Here is a 23,149-nt window from a genome sequence, read left to right as displayed (position 1 = left end):
GTACAGGTTGGGGATTGCCTTTTTTGAAAAGAAATTTTGTCCGGGTACCTTCCACTGCGGTGTCCCAATAGCTACACATTTTTTGAACGCCTCAGACTCCACCAGCTTGTATGGTAAAAGCTGGCGGGCTAGGGGGGCGTGTCCTAACTACTGAAGCGAGAAGTCACCATGCTTACGCCAGGCATACCGTACGCAACATGCAGGAGGCAGAGGGAATCCTGGGGCAACTGGGTCTCCCCCCGGACTCGCTACTCACATCGAAGCCTCCAACAAACTCCACGCTCCCTCCATATTGGGGCAACGCCGAGGCTCCAACATTTGTCCCTGGAAACCTAGCCGGAACATCATGCACAACTTGAATGGAAACCGGGACTAACAGGTCAACCCTGCTTACGGAGACTCTCAGGTCATTGATCGTGTCAAGAGGAGGAGAACAACTTCAAAAATAGATTCCTGGCAAATTCCTAAAAAAAACATGCAAACATGAATCCGGAAAGTACAGAAAGTACAGTGCTTAATCGTATTGGTGTACTAATTTCCAGTATATCTAAAAATGTTTTACATATTTTCTGATTTTAATTGTCATGTGTATCTTTCGTATGCCCATGTGAAACATTTTACCATTTAGGGCTCGAGTGGGGTCATTTAAACAGATCATACCTCGAGTGCAGAGTGTGTTTAATCCGACTCGTTAATGTTAGTTATTCACTAAGCTTAAAGATGTTTTCGATTCAAGTTCTTGTGCCCCACAGTTCAAATTAACATTCAAATGACAATTCATGACAGATCACACAAGTGAATAGCCCTGCCAACGTCGTCTCAGAATTTTTTTGTTATCTAAGAAGAAATAGAAATGCATATCAACGAAAAATGCTGGCGGGCTAATAGTTCGGACAAGCCAACTGTCAGATGCTGGGCAAGGGGGTGACTTTGTGACATTGGCTTCTTACGCTCAAACATGTCCTTGACAGACACCTGACTGTGGGCAGATGAGCAGGAACTGCTCAAGGCGAGAGACGGAGTGGCGGATGGTTGAGAGGGGGCAAGGAGGACAGCAGTGGTTGACGTGGCTGAAGATGCTGGACCATGAGGAGGATGGCGGCTTTGAGTTTGTGTGCTGCTTGTACTCATGTGTTGATCCCATAGGCGTTTGTGATGTGCGATCATGTGCCTACGCAAAGCAGTTGTACCTAGGTGGTTGTTGGACTTCCCACGACTCAGTTTCTTTTGGCACAGGTTGCAAATGGCATCGCTGTTGTCAGAGGCAGACTGTCAGGGTGGCCGTCCGGTGCCCGGGACCCAGACACTTTCCAGGCAGCGGTGCACGACCGGGACCCAGTATGCCTGATGTTCAGAGTAGGAGTCACAGTGTGGAGGTGGATTAGCAGGGTCTGGTGCAGGGTAACCGCACGCCCCCTGGTGTTGAGCACCAGCGTTTGTGCAGCCACATACCAAGACCCTGAATCAGCTTCAGCGGATACCAGGAACTAGGAGCATGGAAATTAGCAGACCTCCCAGGAGCTGAATAGGGAGGCTCTGCAGCAAGATTGTATCCAGTACTAGAAACAAGGCAAGACTAGAGATAGGCACCAAACATGAAAACAAGACAGAACTAGTAGAACCCAGACCCAGAGAAGGATAGTAAGCTAAACCCAGAACATATACACAAGACATGAGGAAAACATGAACATAACTTGGGCAAGACTGGACAGGACTGTACATAGACTGGGTATACAAACTAAGACATGACAAGATAACATAGGCAAAACAAGATGAAAAATAACTAAGTACTACATATGGAAATCATGGGGGTTTAGTCACACTATATGATCATACATTGCATAAGCCTGCCAACAACGCCAATGTACCCCATATCTGGCAGGTCCTACACTGCCTAATGTATGCTAAAACAACCACAGATTCAGAACACATATATAGCACTTACCTGCAAGAAAGTGCAGAAGCTTTGAACAGCTACCTGCAGGAACTCTGTCACATAATGAAAGCTGGAAACATACGGGTGTGGCAAATAAAACAAAAATTTAAAGGAAACCTGGAGACTGGGAAATCCAGGGACGAACTATAGGAATGAACCCAGAAATCCCAGCATAAAGAAAACCAGACAGACTAGAAAACCAAGCAAACTAAGCAAGAACAGCAAAAAGAGTACTGGATACCAGAAGCCATTGCCAGACATCTTCACAGAACAGGGCAGGACGTTACACAGACACACAAAAAAATGCCACACTGCTGAGCTCTGCAATGACGGCATTCTGGTGGTGGACACAGCATGCGTTGATTGGCGTGCTGTCGGGCTGACCCCGGGTGCCGATGCATGCTGTCTGACTATGCCACTAGCTCCTTGCGACTACCTCCCCCTGCTTCCAACTCGTCTCCTCCTCCACTCTGTCTCCCCATCTGAACTTTCCCCCTGTTCTTCTTCTCTTCTAGCGGGCACCCACGTGACATCCATGGACACATCGTCATCATCAACTGCTTCACTTGTATCTGACAACTCAGCAAAGGAAGCAGCAGCGGGTACAATATCATCATCATCATCACACCGTACGTCCAATTGTGTAATGCTGCCTGCCTGAGACATAGACCAGATATGAGTGGCACTGTGCAGTGGCAGAGGTTGGCAGAGTACACGCTGTAGGCCTGACACACCCGCTTGAAGACAACTAACTGCTATTCAATCTATAACAGTGAAAAAAGTTTTTGGGTTTTAAATGCACGCTATTCTGACACCAGATATGAGTGGCAAATTACACTTGCTCAGGTTGGCAGAGCACACGCTGAAGGAAGGCCTGACACACCCGCTTTAAGGACACTGACTGCTATTAGCTTAAACTGGAAACCTTTTTTTCGTTGTAAAAGCATGCTACAGAGACACCAGATATGAGTGGCAACTGTCAAAGTACACTGGCAGGGGTCTGCAGGGCACACGCTGAAGGAAGGCCTGACACACCCGCTTTAAGGACACTGACTGCTATTAGCTAACACTGGAAAACTTTTTTTCTTTGTAAAAGCATGCTATAGAGACACCAGATATGAGTGGCAACTGTCAAAGTACACTGGCAGGGTTCTGCAGGGCACACGCTGAAGGAAGGCCTGACACACCCGCTTTAAGGACACTGACTGCTATTAGCTTACACTGGAAAACTTTTTTTCTTTGTAAAAGCACGCTATAGAGACACCAGATATGAGTGGCAACTGTCAAATTACACTGGCAGGGGCCTGCAGGGCACACGCTGAAGGAAGGCCTGACACACCCACTTTAAGGACACTGACTGCTATTAGCTTACACTGGAAAACTTTTTTTCTTTGTAAAAGCATGCTATAGAGACACCAGATATGAGTGGCAACTGTCAAAGTATACTGGCAGGGGTCTGCAGGGCACACGCTGAAGGCCTGAAACACCCGCTTTAAGGACACTGACTGCTATTAGCTTACACTGGAAAACTTGTTTTCTTTGTAAAAGCACGCTACAGAGACACCAGATATGAGTGGCAACTGTCAAAGTAAACTGGCAGGGGTCTGCAGGGCACACGCTGAAGGCCTGAAACACCCGCTTTAAGGACACTGACTGCTATTAGCTTAAACTGGAAAACTTTTTTTCTTTGTAAAAGCACGCTACAGAGACACCAGATATGAGTGGCAACTGTCAAAGTACACTGGCAGGGGTCTGCAGGGCACACGCTGAATGCCTGAAACACCCGCTTTAAGGACACTGACTGCTATTTGCTTAAACTGGAAAACTTTTTTTCTTTGTAAAAGCACGCTACAGAGACACCAGATATGAGTGCCAACTGTCAAAGTACACTGGCAGGGGTCTGCAGGGCACACGCTGAAGGAAGGCCTGACACACCCGCTTTAAGGACACTGACTGCTATTAGCTTACACTGGAAAACTTTTTTTCTTTGTAAAAGCACGCTATAGAGACACCAGATATGAGTGGCAACTGTCAAAGTACACTGGCAGGGGTCTGCAGGGCACATGCTGAAGGAAGGCCTGACACACCCGCTTTAAGGAGACTGACTGCTATTAGCTTACACTGGAAAACTTTTTTTCTTTGTAAAAGCACACTATAGAGACACCAGATATGAGTGGCAACTGTCAAAGTACACTGGCAGGGGTCTGCAGGGCACACTCTGAAGGCCTGAAACACCCGCTTTAAGGACACTGACTGCTATTAGCTTACACTGGAAAACTTTTTTTCTTTGTAAAAGCACGCTACAGAGACACCAGATATGAGTGGCAACTGTCAAAGTAAACTGGCAGGGGTCTGCCGGGCACACGCTGAAGGCCTGAAACACCCGCTTTAAGGACACTGACTGCTATTAGCTTAAACTGGAAAACTTTTTTTCTTTGTAAAAGCACACTACAGAGACACCAGATATGAGTGGCAACTGTCAAAGTACACTGGCAGGGGTCTGCAGGGCACACGCTGAAGGCCTGAAACACCCGCTTTAAGGACACTGACTGCTATTAGCTTAAACTGGAAAACTTTTTTCTTTGTAAAAGCACGCTACAAAGACACCAGATATGAGTGGCAACTGTCAAAGTACACTGGCAGGGGTCTGCAGGGCACATGCTGAAGGAAGGCCTGACACACCCGCTTTAAGGAGACTGACTGCTATTAGCTTACACTGGAAAACTTGTTTTCTTTGTAAAAGCACGCTATAGAGACACCAGATATGAGTGGCAACTGTCAAAGTACACTGGCAGGGGTCTGCAGGGCACACGCTGAAGGAAGGCCTGACACACCCGCTTTAAGGACACTGACTGCTATTAGCTTACACTGGAAAACTTTTTTTCTCTGTAAAAGCACGCTACAGAGACACCAGATATGAGTGGCAACTGTCAAAGTTCACTGGCAGGGGTCTGCAGGGCACACGCTGAAGGCCTGAAACACCCGCTTTAAGGACACTGACTGCTATTAGCTTACACTGGAAAACTTGTTTTCTTTGTAAAAGCACGCTATAGAGACACCAGATATGAGTGGCAACTGTCAAAGTACACTGGCAGGGGTCTGCAGGGCACACGCTGAAGGAAGGCCTGACACACCCGCTTTAAGGACACTGACTGCTATTAGCTTACACTGGAAAACTTTTTTTCTCTGTAAAAGCACGCTACAGAGACACCAGATATGAGTGGCAACTGTCAAAGTACACTGGCAGGGGTCTGCAGGGCACACGCTGAAGGCCTGAAACACCCGCTTTAAGGACACTGACTGCTATTAGCTTACACTGGAAAACTTTTTTTCTTTGTAAAAGCATGCTACAGAGACACCAGATATGAGTGGCAACTGTCAAAGTACACTGGCAGGGGTCTGCAGGGCACACGCTGAAGGCCTGAAACACCCGCTTTAAGGACACTGACTGCTATTAGCTGACACTGGAAAACTTTTTTTCTTTGTAAAAGTATGCTACAGAGACACCAGATATGAGTGGCAACTGTCAAAGTACACTGGCAGGGGTCTGCAGGGCACATGCTGAAGGCCTGATACACCCGCTTTAAGGACACTGACTGCTATTAGCTTACACTGGAAAACTTTTTTGCTTTGTAAAAGCATGCTACAGAGACACCAGATATGAGTGGTTGCACTGACTGGGCAAATGGGCACAGTATCCACTGTGAGCCTGACACAGAAGCTGGCAGGCAACTAACTGCTATTCAATCTATTACAGTGAAAAAATATATATTTTTTTTTAAATGTCAAGCATAAGCTATTGTGAAAACAGATATGAGTGGTGGCACTGGGCAAATGGGCACAGTATCCACTGAGCCTGACACAGAAGCTGGCAGACAACTAACTGCTCTTCTTCAATCTATTACAGTGAAAAACTTTTTTTGGTTTTAAATGCAAGCTTAAGCTATTGTGACACCAGCAGTGAGTGAGTGGTGGCACTGGGCAAATGGGCACAGTATGCACTTTGAGCCTGACACAGAAGCTGGCAGGCAGGCAGGCAACTGCAATTACATTACACAAAAAAAAAAAGCAGACTGATGTTCTAGCCCTAAAAAGGGCTTTTTTGGGGTGCTGTCCTTACAGCAGAGACCAGATGAGTCCTTCAGGATTGTAGTGGACACTGAATACCCTAGCCTAGCTATCCATTTCCCTATCTAATCAGCAGCAGCTTCACTTTCCCTCCTCTCACTAAGCATGCAGCTTCAGAATGAATCTAAAATGGATGCTGGGAGGGTCTGCTGCTGATTTGCTAGAATGTGTCTGCTGACCGTGAGGCACAGGGTCAAAGTTTGCTCAATGATGACAAATAGGGGGCGGATCAAACCGCCCATGTGTTCGCCCACGGCGGCGAACGCGAACACGCTATGTTCACCGTGAACTATTCGCAAGCGAACAGTTCGGTACATCACTAAAGTAAACCCATGTTGTCTCTGATCTTGAATTCCATGTGATTTTAGATATTCAACAATCCTATCCTTTAACATGGTTTCCCCACTACTGAAATAAGGCTTAATGGCCTATAGTTACCCGACTCCTCCCTACTACCTTTCTTGTGAATGGGCACAACATTCGCTAATTTCCAATCTTCTGGAATGACTCGTTTTAACAATGATTGGTTAAATAAATCTGTTAATGGTTTTGCTAGTACACCATTAAGCCCTTTAATAACTTTGGGTGTATTTTATCAGGTCCCATTGACTTATTTGTCTTTACTTTGACAGTTGGAATAGAACATCTTGCTCTGTAAACTTTCCTCCATTTTCATCTGTAAATATTGAACAAAAATATTAATTTACGCAGTCAGTTAGACCTTTATCCTTTTACACGTACCTTCCTTCTTTCTTTCTTTTTTAAAAAATCTTTCTTTAATTGAGACTTTAGGATTAGAGGGTACAGAATGAAAAGAAGGAGTTAGGGGGTTGACATTACGTATGGGTTACTCAGCTTAAAAAATCAAACTCTAAGAGTAAACAGTCTCATTTTGTTAAAGTACCGTATATACTCGAGTATAAGCCGACCCGAATATAAGCCGAGGCCAGTAACTTTACCCAAAAAAACTGGGAAAATGTATTGACTCGAGTATAAGACTAGGGTGGGAAATGCAGCAGCTACTGGTAAATTTCTAAATAAAATTAGATCCTAAAAAAATTATATTAATTGAATATTTATTTACAGTGTGTGTATATAATGAATGCAGTCTGTGTATGAATGCAGTGTGTGTATATAAGTGCAGTGTGTGTATGAATGCAGTGTGTGTGTATGAGTGCAGTGTGTGTGTATTAATGCAGTGTGTGTGTGTGTGTGTGTGTTGCAGAGCCTTGGTGGGGGGTGGGCATTTTTCTTATTATTTTTTAAAAATTATTTTAATAATATTTTTTTTGTTATATTATTTGTTATTTTCTTATTATTTTTAAAATATTATTATTAATATTTTATTATTTATATATATTTTTTTCCATCCCCCTCCCTGCTTGATACATGGCAGGGAGGGGGGCTCTCAATCCCTGGTGGTCCAGTGGCATTGGCAGTTCAGTGGAGGGGGCTGGCAGGAAGCACTTACCTCTCCTGCAGCTCCTGTCAGCTCCCTCCTCCTCCGCGCCGGTCCGGTCAGCACCCTGTCAGCTCACACTGTAAGTCTCGCGAGAGCCGCACTATGACACCCCGGCTCTCGCGAGACTTACACTGGGAGCTAACAGAGGTGCTGACCGGACCAGCGTGGAGGAGAAGGGAGCTGACAGGATCTGCAGGAGAGGTAAGTAAATGCTCTCTGCAGCCCCCACAGCCCCATTGTCTGTATTATGGCAATGTAAGTTGCCATAATACAGACATTGACTCGAGTGTGGCCTCGCCACGTCTCCTTGGAGGGGGCTGCTTGCCCGCCTCTTGCCTTTGGACTATGGACCAGACTTTATGTGAATGTGTTAACCCAGATAGCTATGCCATGGAGCCCATTCGTGTAGTTAAAGACTTCGGCTCCATGGCAATTGAATTGTGTGAATAGGATCTGCGCGCTATTCGGTAGTTTTGTGCGCTCAGATCCCAGCTATCTGGGGATATGTGAAATGTCTTTGTGTTATGTGTAAAAGGTGACTTTATGTATTTTAAAGTGTTTTACTGTCTTTGTGTCCCCATGTGCTCAATGGAGTCTGTCTCTGTCCTGGGAGGTAATTAGATTACTTCTACCTTGTCTCCAGGAGAGAGGGCTCTGTAAAACTGGTCTGAACCGGAAAAACAATCTGTCAGGGGTTTTAAAAGATACTTTACTAACTTTTGAACCCCTGGTCTGATTCATGCCATATATGTTGTTCCCCTGAATGGATTGATTGTGGATATGTATTTTTATGTGAATGTGATGTATGGTTTTAGAGTTATGAAAGTTGTGTAGAAAGTATGTTTTAACTGTATGTATAATTGAGTTTCCTCTCAGGATAAGGGGAGGGAATATGTGGGATGTAACTGTGATGTGATTGGTTGTTTTATACCTCCCTGTGGGTGGACCTGTATTTGTAACAACTGCAATAAAAACCAGGCTGGGTGTGCCAGCACCTCAGATTCTGCATGACGACCGATGTGTCGTCTCGTTTTTGGGGGAATTGGATTGTATGCTGACTGCCAGGAGTGTAAGCGGATTGTATGCTTTTCCTGTTCGGCTGATTCCAGGGTTCGTGTGTTTCCAGTTCGGGAGTTTCCAGAATTCGTACAGTTTGCAGTTCGGGAGATTGGTGCTTGCAGTAGTTGCTGGTCTAGGAAAAAGGGGATTATCGCCTAAAGATTTTTATCCCTTTTTGAGCAAAACGGTCCGTTACAGCGAGTATAAGTCGAGTTGGGGTTTTTCAGCACAAAAAATGTGCTGAACAACTCGACTTATACTCGAGTATATACGGTAACTTACAATAAGATTTATCTTAGAGGCATACATATTGATAATATTGCATGGCATGATGAGACAGTGCTCTCTCTTACTCATAAAAGTTAAACACAGTCAGGCTAGGTGCTTGAGCAGTCAACACATGCTTAATGTTAAAGAGGTACATGTTTAGTGTATCTACTGCGTGGGTTCACATAACAATGCTTAAACCCACCTTTACGGGACGCACAAAGCTTAGTGTATAGGGACTCATGGTTACAATGTGAGCGTAGTGACTTTAACGAAAAAAACTATTCAACTGAGGTTACAGCTCACAACTTGGATGTTATGATTACTGGCGGCCTGTGCCATTAAAAGGGTGAATGTGGTGTCACGCAGGTAGAACGCACAGTGAGCCCAGAATCTATTATATCAGACCCGGGTTATGTATGTTAACGTCCCTGGCACCTGGAGCACCCTTATATGCGCTAGACTGAGTGAGTAGAATAGTAGGTCTTTAATGTTGTATAGGGGATGGAATGTTGGTCAGTGTGCTTCTTACGGTTGAAAGACATACATGCTTGAATTATAGAGAGTCAGGTTCAGTATGAGTAGAGGAAATTATGATGCTGAACTGAAGTTAGATTCTCCTGAAATGGCACACTCTGGACCCAGTCCTCCGATCATGTTGTCAGCCGATCCCCTTGTTTGGCAGGCTGGAGGTGGATGCTAGTGAGTCTCGGAGAGTGAAGACAAGCTGTGGGCAGATAGAGGCCTCTTCCCAGCCCCAGGCTTGGTACAAGGTCAGCATTTGTTTCCTGTGGACCAGGGAGCTCCGGGAGACCAGATCTCTCCCAGTACAGTTGCCCTGAAAGGTCCTGTTCTTCCTCCGCTGCCAGTGGTGGACGGCCCTCCGCCGATGAATGCTCCTAGTGCTTACCGAGGGTTCCAAACAATTCTCCATACACCATAAGTACTGCAGACCCCACGAACCGCCACAGCTTGGTTGGAGTCTCGCCATCTCCTAACCACCCTGGACCTACGACAAGGCTCCAGGTTCTGGTGGGTGAACCTCTCTTCCTTCAGAGATTGTAGCAGGAACAGCTCTTACACGAGCTAGTGATTATCCAAGGGAGCATGGTGATCATAGCAATCCCTTGTAGTGATATAGCAATTACCACAAATAAGAGAAAAGATTCTAGATTGAGGGTAAAGAAGAACTGCTGCTTACGTTCATGTGAACAAGATGGCCACCACCTCTTCATTTTTCATAGGAATCGCGGCCACCCAGACAAACAATTAGAACACTGCAGTGAAAAACGTTCCAAGTTGTTAATAGGTGTTAACAAGCTCTCATGTGGTCTATGTTCGTGCGGTTGTTTGGTAAACGAACCATATAGTCCCAATTGCACGAACAGAGCCTGTTTAAAGTGTACTAACCAGTTCTATTGAAGGGGCCATAGTCCCAGGGTAAAAGGCTGGCAAGTAGTCCCCACCAAAAAACAGTGGCGAAATCACTTCTGCAATTGCTTGGGATATCCAGGCCTTCCAATCCTTTTGAGGGAATGTCTTTTACTGCTCTCTTCAGCAACCTCAGTTAGGCATTTGATGCATAAATTCAAACCTTCAGGTGCTATCTGCGCACACACCGATTACTCTTCTCCTTATATTTCCTTGGATACCTTTCCCAGCTTCTACTTGGGTTGTAACAACATAAAAAGGCCATGCATACTATGTGGGGGCCTAAAGTTTGCAGGGATCTTAATCCCCCCAGAAATAGGATATATTGGCTCACCTCAGGTTTCTGGATATAGAGTATCTGGAGGTAGAAGGAGATGTCATACTATAAAAGGTAAAAAGGAACAAAAAAAATTGAAAAAAAAGAAAAAATAAGAAGCCTAAAATTGAAAAAAGCGACTATGGAAGAAACTCACCTGGATGATAGTATTATATTGCTGGGCAGACACAAACGAAAACGAATTTTAAAATGAATACAACTGAAATTAAATGAACTGCACTTAGAATTATTTTAGCTAGTGAATTGACTAGACTTAGGCAAAGGAGTCCCTGAATTTATTAACCGAATGCATGCGCGTTCATAAGAACAAGACACCAATGCTTTTGCTCCAATTTTGCATGAACAGCCATAAAATCCCACGAACTGAGCCAGCCAGTATACTAAGAAAGCCTCTATTGAAAGGAGCCCATATAAAGTAAGACCCTATGAATTCGGTAGAAAAAAGGTATGAATAGATATGAATAGAGAGGACTAACATAGCAAATTACAGACACTCATAGTTGGGGGATAGAGAGTGACTTACACTTTTTATGCACTGTGATTAGAAAATTTCTTCTAGATGTAAATGTTCACAAAATATAGAAACTTCCACAAAACACTTAAAAGGACATAATAATAATCCCACAAAGCAGTTCAAATATCTAATTTTGAACCTACCCCAGTTAGTCCTATTCACAAACAGGCTGCTTACTGGGGGCTTCAGAACAAAGAGAGGCTTAACTTTGTCTGGAAGACCCATGGTACACATGGGAAGGTGGCCAAAAAATAAAAAGGTTAAAAATGTTAGGAAATTCCTGTCTGTCTGAGGACAGAAAAAAAGACTGGTGTGTGAAGAGATGAGGGACCCTTTATACCCTTTGGTCTCATTTGAATTCTAGTTCCTGTCCTGTTCTGGTCCTGAGGGTGGAGCTACCTGTAGTGGAGCTCCATGTACCTTGACTGGGTGCCTCCGTTAGCGGGGTTGCTTCCTAGCTGGGATCAAGGAAACCGGGTAGGGAAACTAGCTCTCTTAGTCCTTACAAGGATTTCCCCATTGCATCTCCCTGCAAGCTGGAACAGCAGACACAGTGGTTAAATCTTACTGCCCTTTAGTAACCAAACGCCACACAGTTCTGGAGGTTAAATCCCTGCAAAAAGTGGGACGATCGGATGTACAGAGCCTGAGAAATCATTTTATAAAGTCTGGGACTCACGGCTCTGTACATCCCTGAAAAGAGTTCCATGAAGTTGTTTAGTTGAGTCTGGCAAATTCAAACTATGCGCCTAAACCAAGCAACAACCAATCAGCTGAAAGGTGCGAAACCAAATCGCGCAATCAGCTAGCCGGGAGGAGAGGAGTTTTGACAACCAATCAGGCGAAAGGGTGCGTTTGAAGTGTACTAACCAGTTCTATTACACCAATCGGCACTCGGGGAGGAGAGGGGTTTCACTGCTCAATCAGAAGAAAGGACGCAAAACCTGGTTTCACCAATTGGCAGTAGGGGAGGAGAGGGGTTTCGCCGCCCAATCAGGAGAAAGGACATAAAATCCCCATTTGAATGGGCGCTCCTTCTCTGACTGGTCGCCTGCGCCCTGCAGCGACAAATCAGCGCTCACTTGGGCCAATGTACCAGGAGAGTGGAACAGAAAGGTCACAGCAAACAAGACCCAGTGGAGCGCTAATCTAAATAACTTGACTCACCCTTATATTAAGGGGTATGCAATACGAGAAAATCTAAAGGGAAAAAAATATAATGGAAACAATAGTGTAGTATATCTGGACTTCGTATTCTTAGAGAGAAGAGCTGTATATATAACAAACTCACATGGTTCAGAGCCTGAGAGGGATAGGCTCAGATCATAAACGCAGAGGTATTTTAAAGCAAATACCAAGCTTCTTCAATAACTGTATGGTAATCCTCAAAGAAAGGGAGAGAAAGGGAACAATGGACCAGAGTCCTAGTGTGTTATCTTCAACCCAATGTGGCAGTAAAACAAGTACAAGTGCTTGCTCACCTTTGAGAGAGCCAATCCAAACTGGACTCTCAGTGTAATGGGTAATGTGCCTTTAAGAGGGCACTACTCTTCTTTGTTTGCATGAGAATAGATGCAGGTCGTAGGCTCATATAAACAATATAAAACTAATTTATTGTAAAACACTTACATAAAATACAAAATAAAAGTCCCATAAAATAATGGTGAAGAGATGAGTCCTCGTCCGAGACACATTTCGCCTTGTAGAAAGGCTTTTTCAATCGGTATCCTGCTTGTATAATCCCACCGGTTTAAATAGCCAGAAAGTCCTTTCCTATTGGTGCTTGTTGTCTTCCGGATCACCAAATAAGGAGAGGGGTGTTCCCATCATCTGTTGTAAATGTTCATAATTCCGGAAGTGACGTATCATACTTGCCGCAACGTCACTTCCGTTTTGTTCGTAACCGCCATTTTTATTATTGGCAAACATGTAGTCTTCAAGCATATTTCCATAGCATTTGTATGCTCGGTATTGCATATAAAATGTGGACATAGAAGAGAAGGAAAGGGGGGGTCAATGTAATATCTTAACTCCATGGACATTAAAATCCAAAATAAATAGAAACAAAGAGATGTCACTTCATTATAACGAACAGCAGTTCATATTCTCTATGTAAGGCAACTTGTCCTATTCACCTTATGTGTAGGGTACATGAATACATAACTAAGTAGATAGGTGGTGGTCAAAGGGCCCAGGCAGGCACATGAACACCGGTAAAGATTCTGTGATTCTACCCTTGGCGAACAGAAAATAAAAAACACCTTTATTGTAGGGTATAAATTCCCTGAGAAAATAAAGGAAACTTATAACTAATAACCACATCTAACAAAAAAAGGGGGAGATAGTGCTATATCAATATGAGATAGGAGTGGATAGTATGGTAGTTCGTGATAATGTCATCAGACCCTTAGGATATAGTTATGATCTGCATGCGGGGTGACTGATGCATATTGATCATGGTCTAAGGATCTTGTATAGAATGGTGGACGTTGTCCCCTGTATAGAGAACCCTTGCTTAGTCTATGATAGGTGAGGGGATTATTGCATTTGGAATGCCTCAGTGTTGACAACAAAGTGTCAATTGTACTTGATGACTCCCAAAATCCTATCCGTACGTAATGGATTACCCGACAGGGGAGTATCTAGACCACACACTCTGTAGACTTGTTAATAATAGACTTATCTAGAGCTTACTGTCGGACAATATATGACCGTTTATGACAGATAACGCCTAGAAGAAAGTCTATCCCAATTCACCTAGCAGTGAGACTGATCGTGAGTCGCTTAATTTAGTGGGATAAGAGGTTACTGCTGTATGGACACCTAGAGCGTTGCTAGACTGTCCATTTAATACCGGCAGACCCTCTGGATCCTCTTTGGAATAAGCGTGGAGCAGACCGTACTCCTATTCAGTAGCCTCTAAGCAGAGCAGTGTCGGTGAGCTGCGGTACACTGTAGTAAACAGATAGACGCTGCAGGACAGATATAAAGTCTATTTGTCGTACTATTCATCAGGTGTACAACATATTGAGGAATCTGTAATATAGTCTTTACAGCCTATGTCTACACCGCTGAACCCTAAGGGTTACTGCTGCTCACACTGTTGCAAAGTACGCTAAATACAAAGTATCATGCTGAACTGACTGCTAGAACTGAGAGTAGTAAATAACTGACTATTAGAACTCCAAAAAACTCCAACCTAGTAGAAACTTAAACTTCTCTGTAAATCTCCTGTTTATCTCAAGAATCTCCCCCCACCTAGTGAACACACAAAAGTGCTAGTGAAAAAATAATAAAAGCATAACCTAACGCACGTTTCGGCGCTATGCAAGCGCCTTTCTCAAAGGTCTTTTACCTTTGAGAAAGGCGCTTGCATAGCGCCGAAACGTGCGTTAGGTTATGCTTTTATTCTTTTTTTATTTTTTTTTTTATTTTTCTCCCCCTTTTTTCGTTAGATGTGGTTATTAGTTATAAGTTTCCTTTATTTTCTCAGGGAATTTATACCCTACAATAAAGGTGTTTTTTTATTTTCTGTTCGCCAAGGGTAGAATCACAGAATCTTTACCGGTGTTCATGTGCCTGCCTGGGCCCTTTGACCACCACCTATCTACTTAGTTATCTTATACTGAAGGGTTATCCCCTACCAAAGATTCTGTGGACACATTTAGATCCTGCTTGTCGGGTATCTTACCATTTGCTATTTACATGAATACATAAAAGAGTCTTCAATAGCATTACTCCCTTAAAGAGACACACATCTAATTAATGATTTTACAAAATATAGAGATAAACTCAGGCTCGTATGGTCCATATGGAGCAATTTGCCCTATCAACCATATGTATGGGGTACATAAGTACACAAATTAATCTTTAATGAAGTTATTACCTTAAAGAGGTACATGACCGATTAATTATAAGTAAAATGCATAGATAGATTAAATTACAAGCATCTTGGTTCATCACAGTGAAAACAATGTGCAAAGGCTGAGAGGAAAGGGAAAAAAAAAAGGAAATATATAATTTATAAAAAATGACAAAGTTCAAAATCATAATTAAGACCTCTAGGATGTAGAGTGTCTAATTCAAAAATCCATTTCATCTCAGCCTTGCTTATTTTTCTCACCAAATCATCACCTCTCCAGTCTGTAACAACTTTCTGAATGCCTATAAATTGCATACCTTTTGGATCACTATTATGTGTGTTTTTAAAATGAAGTGATACATTTGCATGTTATTGTGTTAAGGTTTGGAGGTACCTACACGTGTGTGAGCTGCTTAGTGGAATCAGGTTCTTCACTGTACTATATTCTGAGCGCCTACATAGCACGGTTTATTTGTTATTACTTCAATGTACCAGGAGAATGGCGAGCGTGGAAAACACTGGGAAGCTCTGTAATAATCTTTCCACTTCTCTAAAAGTTGTCAGCCTTGCTAGTTTTTTTTCCTATTATTTGCTTTTAAAGTCTATTGAAAATAATAACTACTATGTTTTATGCAATTAAATTCTTGCTCCACAAACAAAATTCCTCTTATGGCTTTGCAAAACGCAGTAGGCGCTATAGACTTGCTACTCTTACTAGAGGAGATGACATATAGTGGCAACCAAACTTAAGGGCTCCTCTAACCCCTACCTAGAGTCAGACCTTGCAAAACCCAAGTTATGTATTACGATCCACACAAAATTAAGCCCTGTGCTCAGCCTCCCACTACTCCTGGGTGGCAGCAATGACATCAGCCCTAATACATACAACAAATGCCATAGAAAAGAGTTACTTGCGCACTATCCCAAATCTCTTTTTAAAAAAAGTGGAGGTATTTTAGTATCACTCCAATGGTAATTCAAGTGTAAGCTTACCTACTACATCAAGACAAAACCTTTTAGGTGAGTCCTACACTAACCATTCACCTTGCTGCTTTCAGCTGTAAGGTAAAATCTTAGTGATGCAAGTAACTTTTTTCTTTGGTTTTTATTGTATGTTTTGTGATGTACTGGTTAAAAAGCATTGTCTCTATGTGCTTCTTGTGTGAGATTCTACTTGTTTATGACCATGTTTTTACTGTATCCTGGTACTGCACGTTTTGAGATTGATAACCATTGTCAAGATGTTGCCTATTCTCGACTTCACTTTTCTCTAATTATTCAGTATGATATACCAGTTATCCTCAGATGATATATACTGGAAACAAGATTGATAATTGCAGGTGTTTGTACATTAGTTATAAACTGAAATTGAAACATTTCAGTATACATCTGTAAATCTCCTGTACAATGCTATGGGTCTATCATTTTTTTTATTATTATAAAAAAGCATAGACACAAAGGCAAACTTTTTAGATTTTATTAGATACTCATTTTAAAAAAAGACATCTGTCTTTTAATTTAGAATAGATGGTGGACACGTCTAAATGACCCAATTTTGGAATTCATGGCTCCCCAGTCAGTATATCTTTTGTACTCTCCAGGTCTCAGGTAATACTGACGTCCCTTGTAGTTGGGCTCTTCATAGAACATCCAGTGACCATCAGATACATTACATGAGTGGATGTCATTGTAACGGAATCTCTCGTAGACCTGAGGACAGTCTTCAGAGAACTCCATCATTTGACCTTTGAAATCTCCTTTTTCATAGATCCTAAGTTTATATGGACCATGGTGCTGGGAAAAAAAAAACAACAAAAAATTAAATTTGTTTAATGCAAATTAAAAAAAAAAAACTTTTCTATTCATTATCTTATAAAGTTGTTCTTAAAATTCTCAATATTGATAAGTAATAAAAACATAGGTCCCTCTTATATAATTGGCACAATAATGCAACAGGTTTTTTTGTGTGTTGATTCTGGTTTGTAACTTTAATGTTGGGAGTCTGATCTTAACCCCTTAAGGACAGAGGCAATTGTTCCGGTTCTGAACCAAAACTAATACTAGAAGTTGAACCTTATGTCTGTTCAACCATAATATACCTCTTTCATATTACGTACACCCACACTTATTATAGATCATTTTGTTCAGGAGAAATAGGGCTTTCATTTGACATCATGAATTTATATATGAAACATAATTTAATACAGGTGTCATGGGTTTTGGAAAGTTACAGGGTCAAATATAGGGCTTGCAAATTAAATTATCTGATGTATGTGCTGTGCTGTTATAAATTATGGTATTTTTAATATATAAATATAATTTTATTCTAAGAGTGATTTTATATATATATTTTGATATATAAAATTATATATGATCATTTTATTAATTATATATTGGTTGACCTGCCTGTCTACTGAGGCATTACCTGTGCAGCCAACAGGGGCAGGCTGGGAAGGGGGGCAGGGAGGCAATTGCCCCCCAGGCCGCCCTAAACCCAGGGGCCAGGGCTGCCCACATCCAGCAAAAAAGGAAAATCTGAATCCCCTGCCTCTGGCCCTGGCCCTGCCTCTGGCTGGGGACTCGGATTTTTCAACTTACCTCACTCTTCCTGTAGCCTGCAGCCAGTGGAGTCAGCCGGCCTCTCCTGATGATGTCAGGAGTAGGGGGCATGACTTTTACTGCTCTTCTCCCAGGACCGCTGGGGAGTCTGGGAGAAGAGCAGAGGAAGCCACGCCCCCTCCTCCTGACATCATCAGGAGAGGCCGGCCGACTCCACTGACTGCAGGCTCCAGACTTCACTGACTGTTGCTGTATGCTGGCTGCTGCCCACCCCTCCCTGGCTTAAGGTAAGACTCGGGGAGGGGGAAATACACTTTAGGTTTTTTTTTATTCCCCTCCTCAGCCCTGCCCCCCCTTCCTCCCTCCTCAGCCCTGCCCCCTCTCTTCCCCCCCTCCTCAGCACCTGTCTCCTCCTCAGCCCTGCCCCCTCTCTTCCCCCCTCCTCAGCACCTGTCCCCTCCTCAGCACCTGTCCCCTCCTCAGCCCTGCCCCCTCTCTTCCCCCCTCCTCAGCACCTGTCCCCTCCTCAGCACCTGTCCCCTCTCTTCCCCCCTCCTCAGCCCCTGTCCCCTCCTCAGCCCTGCCCCCTCTCTTCCCCCCTCCTCAGCCCTGCCCCCCTCCTCTTCCCTCCTCCTCAGCCCCTGCCCCCTCTCTTCCCCCCTCCTCAGCCCTGCCCCCCTCCTCAGCCCTGCCCCCTCTCTCCCCCCCTCCTCAGCCCTGCCCCCCCTCCTCAGCCCCTGTCCCCGCCTCAGCCCCTGTCCCCTCCTCAGCCCCTACTCCCCCTCCTCAGCCCCATGTCCCCTCCTCAGCCCTGCCCCCCTCCTCAGCCCCTGCCCCCCTACTCAGCCCCAGTCCCCCTCCTCAGCCCCCTCCCCCCTCCTCAATCCCTGTCCTCAGCCATCCCCTGTCCCTTAGTCAGGCACTGGTCCCTTAGTAAGGCTCTGTCCCACCCTTTCCCTGCTCCTTTTTCCCCCTATCAGCTCCTGCCCCCTTTCTCAGCCCCATGCCTCCCACTACAGCCCCATAACATCCCCACTACAGCTCCTCTTCCCGCAATTGCAACCCATATCACCCACACCACAACCCCTTTCCTAAATTGTAGCCATCAACCTACTTAAGCCCCTATCCCCCCTACATTTCCTAAACCCCCCAATTACAGTTTATACCGTCCACTACAGCCCCTGTCCCCCCACTACAGCCCTGTCCCTTTACCCAGCCACTGTCTACTGGTTTTAAAAGTGTAAAGTTTGGGTGTTTGTGTGTGTCAGTATGTCTGTGTGTGTGTGTGCGTGCCAGTATGTCTGTGTGTGCGTGCAAGTATGTCTCTGTGTGTGCCAGTTTGTGTGTGTATGTCAGCCAGTATGCCTGTGTGTGTGTGTGTGTCAGTATGCCTATGACAGTGTGTCTTTCTGTGTGTGTCTGTGTGCCTGTCAGTGAGTGTGTGCGTGTGCCTGTTAGTGAGTTTGTGTTTTTTAGTGTGCGCCAAATCAGCAAGTGTGTGTGTGCTTGTCATTGAGTGTCTGTTTAGGTGACTGCTACCCCCACCCCCTCTTTCAATCACATGGGAAAGGTGTTTTTACTCTCCTCTTGGTGCAATGGGCCACTTGACTGGATTTGCCCCCCAGGCCATAGGCTGCCAGCCCTCCCCTGGCAGCCAATACATGACTCAGATCGACTGGATTGGCTGCAATTGGACTGCCTCAGTTGTCAGGGAGCTACGGTAAGTATATGGGTCAAGGATAGGCAAGACTGTTAGGGTGTGCTATGTTGCCCTAATTGCATTAAAGACCTCCTTTTGTAGGACAGCATAGCATGCCCTAACGTAGAGATTGGGTTACAGCAGAAGCATTTTTTTTCCCCTTTCAATCTTTTCTTACTTAGACCCTTGTACCTTAATGATTATACTCTATCTTTCCTTTTGCCTTTATTTCTATCTTTTATTTCTATTCATTATCCTTTCTTCTTTACTCTGGATCTCAATAGCTGTGCACTGCCATTTTGTTCTGATCTGTCTATGATACCTGCAGTGTGCCTTTCTGTGGGATTGTTTAAAATTATTCCTTGTAGATAAATTAGCACAGCAACTGAAATTGATCAGTGCTTAAGGTTTGCCATTTATCAAATTTTGCCAAAGATCCTGCTTCTTAAATTGAGTCCCTATTTTTTTCTTTTATAATACAAAACATTTGAGAAGAATAACAACCAACAATACATAAATACAAACAGGATTATTCATTGAAATGAAAACTTTCAAAATAAATTTCAAATTTAAGGTCAAAATAGCCGAGCTGGAAAACTTCTACAAGTCAGCTAGTCTTTTAGTTCCTTTACATTGGCATTAAATTTGAAATTCACTTTGAATTCGATTTGAATTCCCAACAATTCTCACTTTAGTGAATAAACCTGAAAGTGAACAAGAATGCGAAAAAAAAGGATTACTGTGAATACAGAATTCTGCAAAGTGATGGTACCACTTTAACAATAGTTATTTTAACATTAATTCAACGTGTCTCATAATTTATATTTTTAACAATGACTTGATCATATATTTTTTTATTTAGGTGCAATTCTTACTTGAGGTGTCAAGCGGCAGGATCTAATGGAGTCATTGTAGCCCATCCATTGGTGGAAGTCAGGATATTCTCCGCGCCATAGGTAATATTGATGTCCCTTGTAATTAGGGTGCTCATAGAGTATCCAGTTTCCATTTTCCACTCTAATAGAGTTACAGCGATTGAAATATGATGACATATCAGAACAGTCAGAGCTGCACTCATAGCAGCGTCCTTGGAAGTTTCTGTCCTCGTAGAAGAAAATCTAAAAGCAATTATATTAACCGTGTGAGTGTCTCAAAGTCACTATTTAGTAGATATATCCCCAAAGAAAACATGTATGTATTTTTCAGCAATTTTTCTTTGGATGTATATGGAAAGGTAGCTTGTAAAAATGGCAGATCTGGTGTTTACAGCCTTTGTGGGCTCTACTCTTTGTCCCGAGCACAGACTTTCAGCCTAGGGAGGCAGATCCTGTAAAAACCAAAGATAAGTGGTAGTCACAAAATACTTTAATTAAAAACAAAGTAAAAATAGTGTATTTTTACTTTGTTTTTAATTAAAGTATTTTGTGACTACCACTTATCTTTGGTTAGTACATTTACTTTATAAGTTGCTGTTTTATCCTGGCTGATTTTTTTTAAACAAGATCCAGTACTTCAAAAGAAATCCCTGGTGGGGATTATTCCACCCACGCTTGGTTCATAGAGCAGTGTGGCTGCTCTGAACACTGTAAGTACGTTTCTTTTTTATTCCACTGTCATTTTATATATGGAAAACACTATGGGCCCTCTCTTGTGATTTTATTTTCATAAGACCGGCACTGCAATCATCATTAGAGGAATATCCTACACGTGGGGAGTTAAAATACCACTGTATGCTGTTTTACTCAGAGCTGGTCATAGCTCTTTAAATTGTAAGTTGGCACTCTTAGGACCTCAGTGTTGTCTGTTGTTGCAGTATTACCAAAGTTATTGCACCATTGGGTTTTTCCATCTTTTATATATTTTATATGCTGACGTCTGTCTGGGATGGTGTAAAGAATCTTGTGAAAACACCTCCAATTGTCCGGCAATATCCTACATGTGGGGAGTACTAAATACCACTGTATGCTGTTTTACCTAGAGCTGGGCTTAGCTCTTTAAATTGTAAGTTTGCACTTCTCCACGTCTGTGTTGTTCGTGATCCTTTCCGCATTACGGTTTTGCACTATTGGTCTCCCCTCTCTGCTTTTGTATTCCATATTCGACTACTGAGATCCCAAAGAAAGAACCTAAGAACACTCACTCAAGGTCCACATTGTACCTAAAGACTTTTTCATCTCCCTTTATTTTATTTAGCGCACCCTATTTGTTGTCTTTTGTTCTCTCCATTCTTTGAAGGGTTTGAGGGTTACCCTTCCTTTCAGGTGTGCAGCTCTATCCCCCCTTGTGATCAGTACTGTAGCGCTGTTCCCCTCCCTTTCTATTTACTACATTGCGATTTATTAGCCGGTGAGCTCTAGCCAAGTTTGCTTGCCACTAATGGAGCTGGAAGAAAACCTGCCCAGCAGCCCGGTTGACAGATGCAGAGGTGTTTCAGTGCCCATATATAAATGTATCAATTTCTATTAAAATCAGCACTTTAATCCATTTTAAAAATGGCAGACTCCAGATACATAAAGCACCTCAGCAAACTGAAGCTCTTAAAAATTACATAGTTAGATAAAGAGACTTGCATCCATTAATGTCAGCCTTTCTTACCTGGTTTTGCTGTTGATCCAAAAGAAGACAAAACAAAAGTCTTGAATCACTTTCTAATTTTGCTACAAACTATGAAAACTTTCCTTTTTCATCCCAGAATTGCAAATAAGAAATAAGTTATCCCATATATTAAAAATGATTTCCCTGTAATTATATATTTACAAGTGTTCATCCAGTTGCTATTTAAACATCTAGATAAAACAACCTCTTTAGGCAGAGAATTCCACATCCGTATTGTTCTTACTGTAAAGAATACTTATCTTTATGTGTTTGAAATGTTCCTTCAATTTCTATAAAGTTCAATTTTTTGGGGGGGTCTTAATATTAGAGATATTTAATGGTAAATTGACAATGTGGATGATTAGGCCTTCGTAAGATCGGATGCAATAGGGATAGTAATATTGTTGCTGTGTTACATATAACTAAATATTCAAGTATTTCCCTTTTTTGAGGTTTAACTTTTCAGAACTTATCATCTAATTTGACCAACATTATCATCTATTCATCTGTACAAAATCTATACATATTTTTCCTTTTCATATTGAATTTTGACTACTATATACTGTCATACTATAGTAAATTATAATATTAAAAACATACAGAATTGCATAAAAAAATGTATATTAGGAAAAGTTAACAAACCATTCACATACCTTTCCCATGTTGAATGTGATTTAGATGTGACAGTTCAGTGCCTGCTGACTAGTGAACATGACATAGCCTTTATATAGGCCATATAATGCTGATGCCTGTGTACTGTACATTTAAATAGATTGTGATATTTCTGTCTACTAAGAAGAATGTATAGCTTTTATTTGGTCATGTGGTTCTGTAGTTTTACTAAAAGCTTTGGTTCATTGTTATACGTATAGAAATAAAGAATTGCCTGAATAAGCTAATGTATTTATAAACTGTTTGTTCCCTGCAGTATTAATTGAACGGTTTACAAAGACCATTGTGTAAAATATGATACATATATTTTTAATATAGTAAATAGTTTAATAGTTGAATTTCATTTTGTTGACATTCAATAAAAAAATGTTTGCAACACTGCATGTAAAAAAATTAAAATAAAACAGAGATACCGGTATCTAGAACATTGTTGTTGCAGTAGATGCTTTTTCAAAACATTGCTTGTATCATTAGTTATCTTGACATTTTATTAATAACTATTATTAGAAAATGTTTCATTGGAAGGAAGTATATGACTACACATCGGCACTTTGCGGAAAAGCTTTTGACATATTTATAACTTCACTGTGTGAGTGTATGCACGTGTATCTATATTGCCACAGCTGGT

At 42.5% G+C, this 23,149-nt stretch overlaps 1 protein-coding gene across 1 annotated transcript; it reads right to left on the bottom strand.

Moving 5' to 3' along the window:
• Positions 1 to 16,459: 16,459 nt before the first annotated feature.
• On the bottom strand, positions 16,460 to 22,592 carry LOC134570787 (gamma-crystallin-2-like). The gene is made up of 3 exons (XM_063428760.1): positions 22,503 to 22,592; positions 20,130 to 20,372; positions 16,460 to 16,790 (listed from the first exon to the last, which is right to left on the bottom strand). The coding sequence occupies exons 1-3, from the start codon at positions 22,509 to 22,511 to the stop codon at positions 16,515 to 16,517; spliced, it is 528 nt and encodes a 175-aa protein (XP_063284830.1). The 5' UTR covers positions 22,512 to 22,592; the 3' UTR covers positions 16,460 to 16,514.
• Positions 22,593 to 23,149: the final 557 nt, after the last annotated feature.

Source organism: Pelobates fuscus, chromosome 8, assembly GCF_036172605.1.
Source record: "Pelobates fuscus isolate aPelFus1 chromosome 8, aPelFus1.pri, whole genome shotgun sequence".
NCBI lineage: Eukaryota > Metazoa > Chordata > Amphibia > Anura > Pelobatidae > Pelobates > Pelobates fuscus.
Note: the sequence above shows the minus strand (reverse complement) of the source record. Positions and strands in the feature narration are given on the sequence as shown.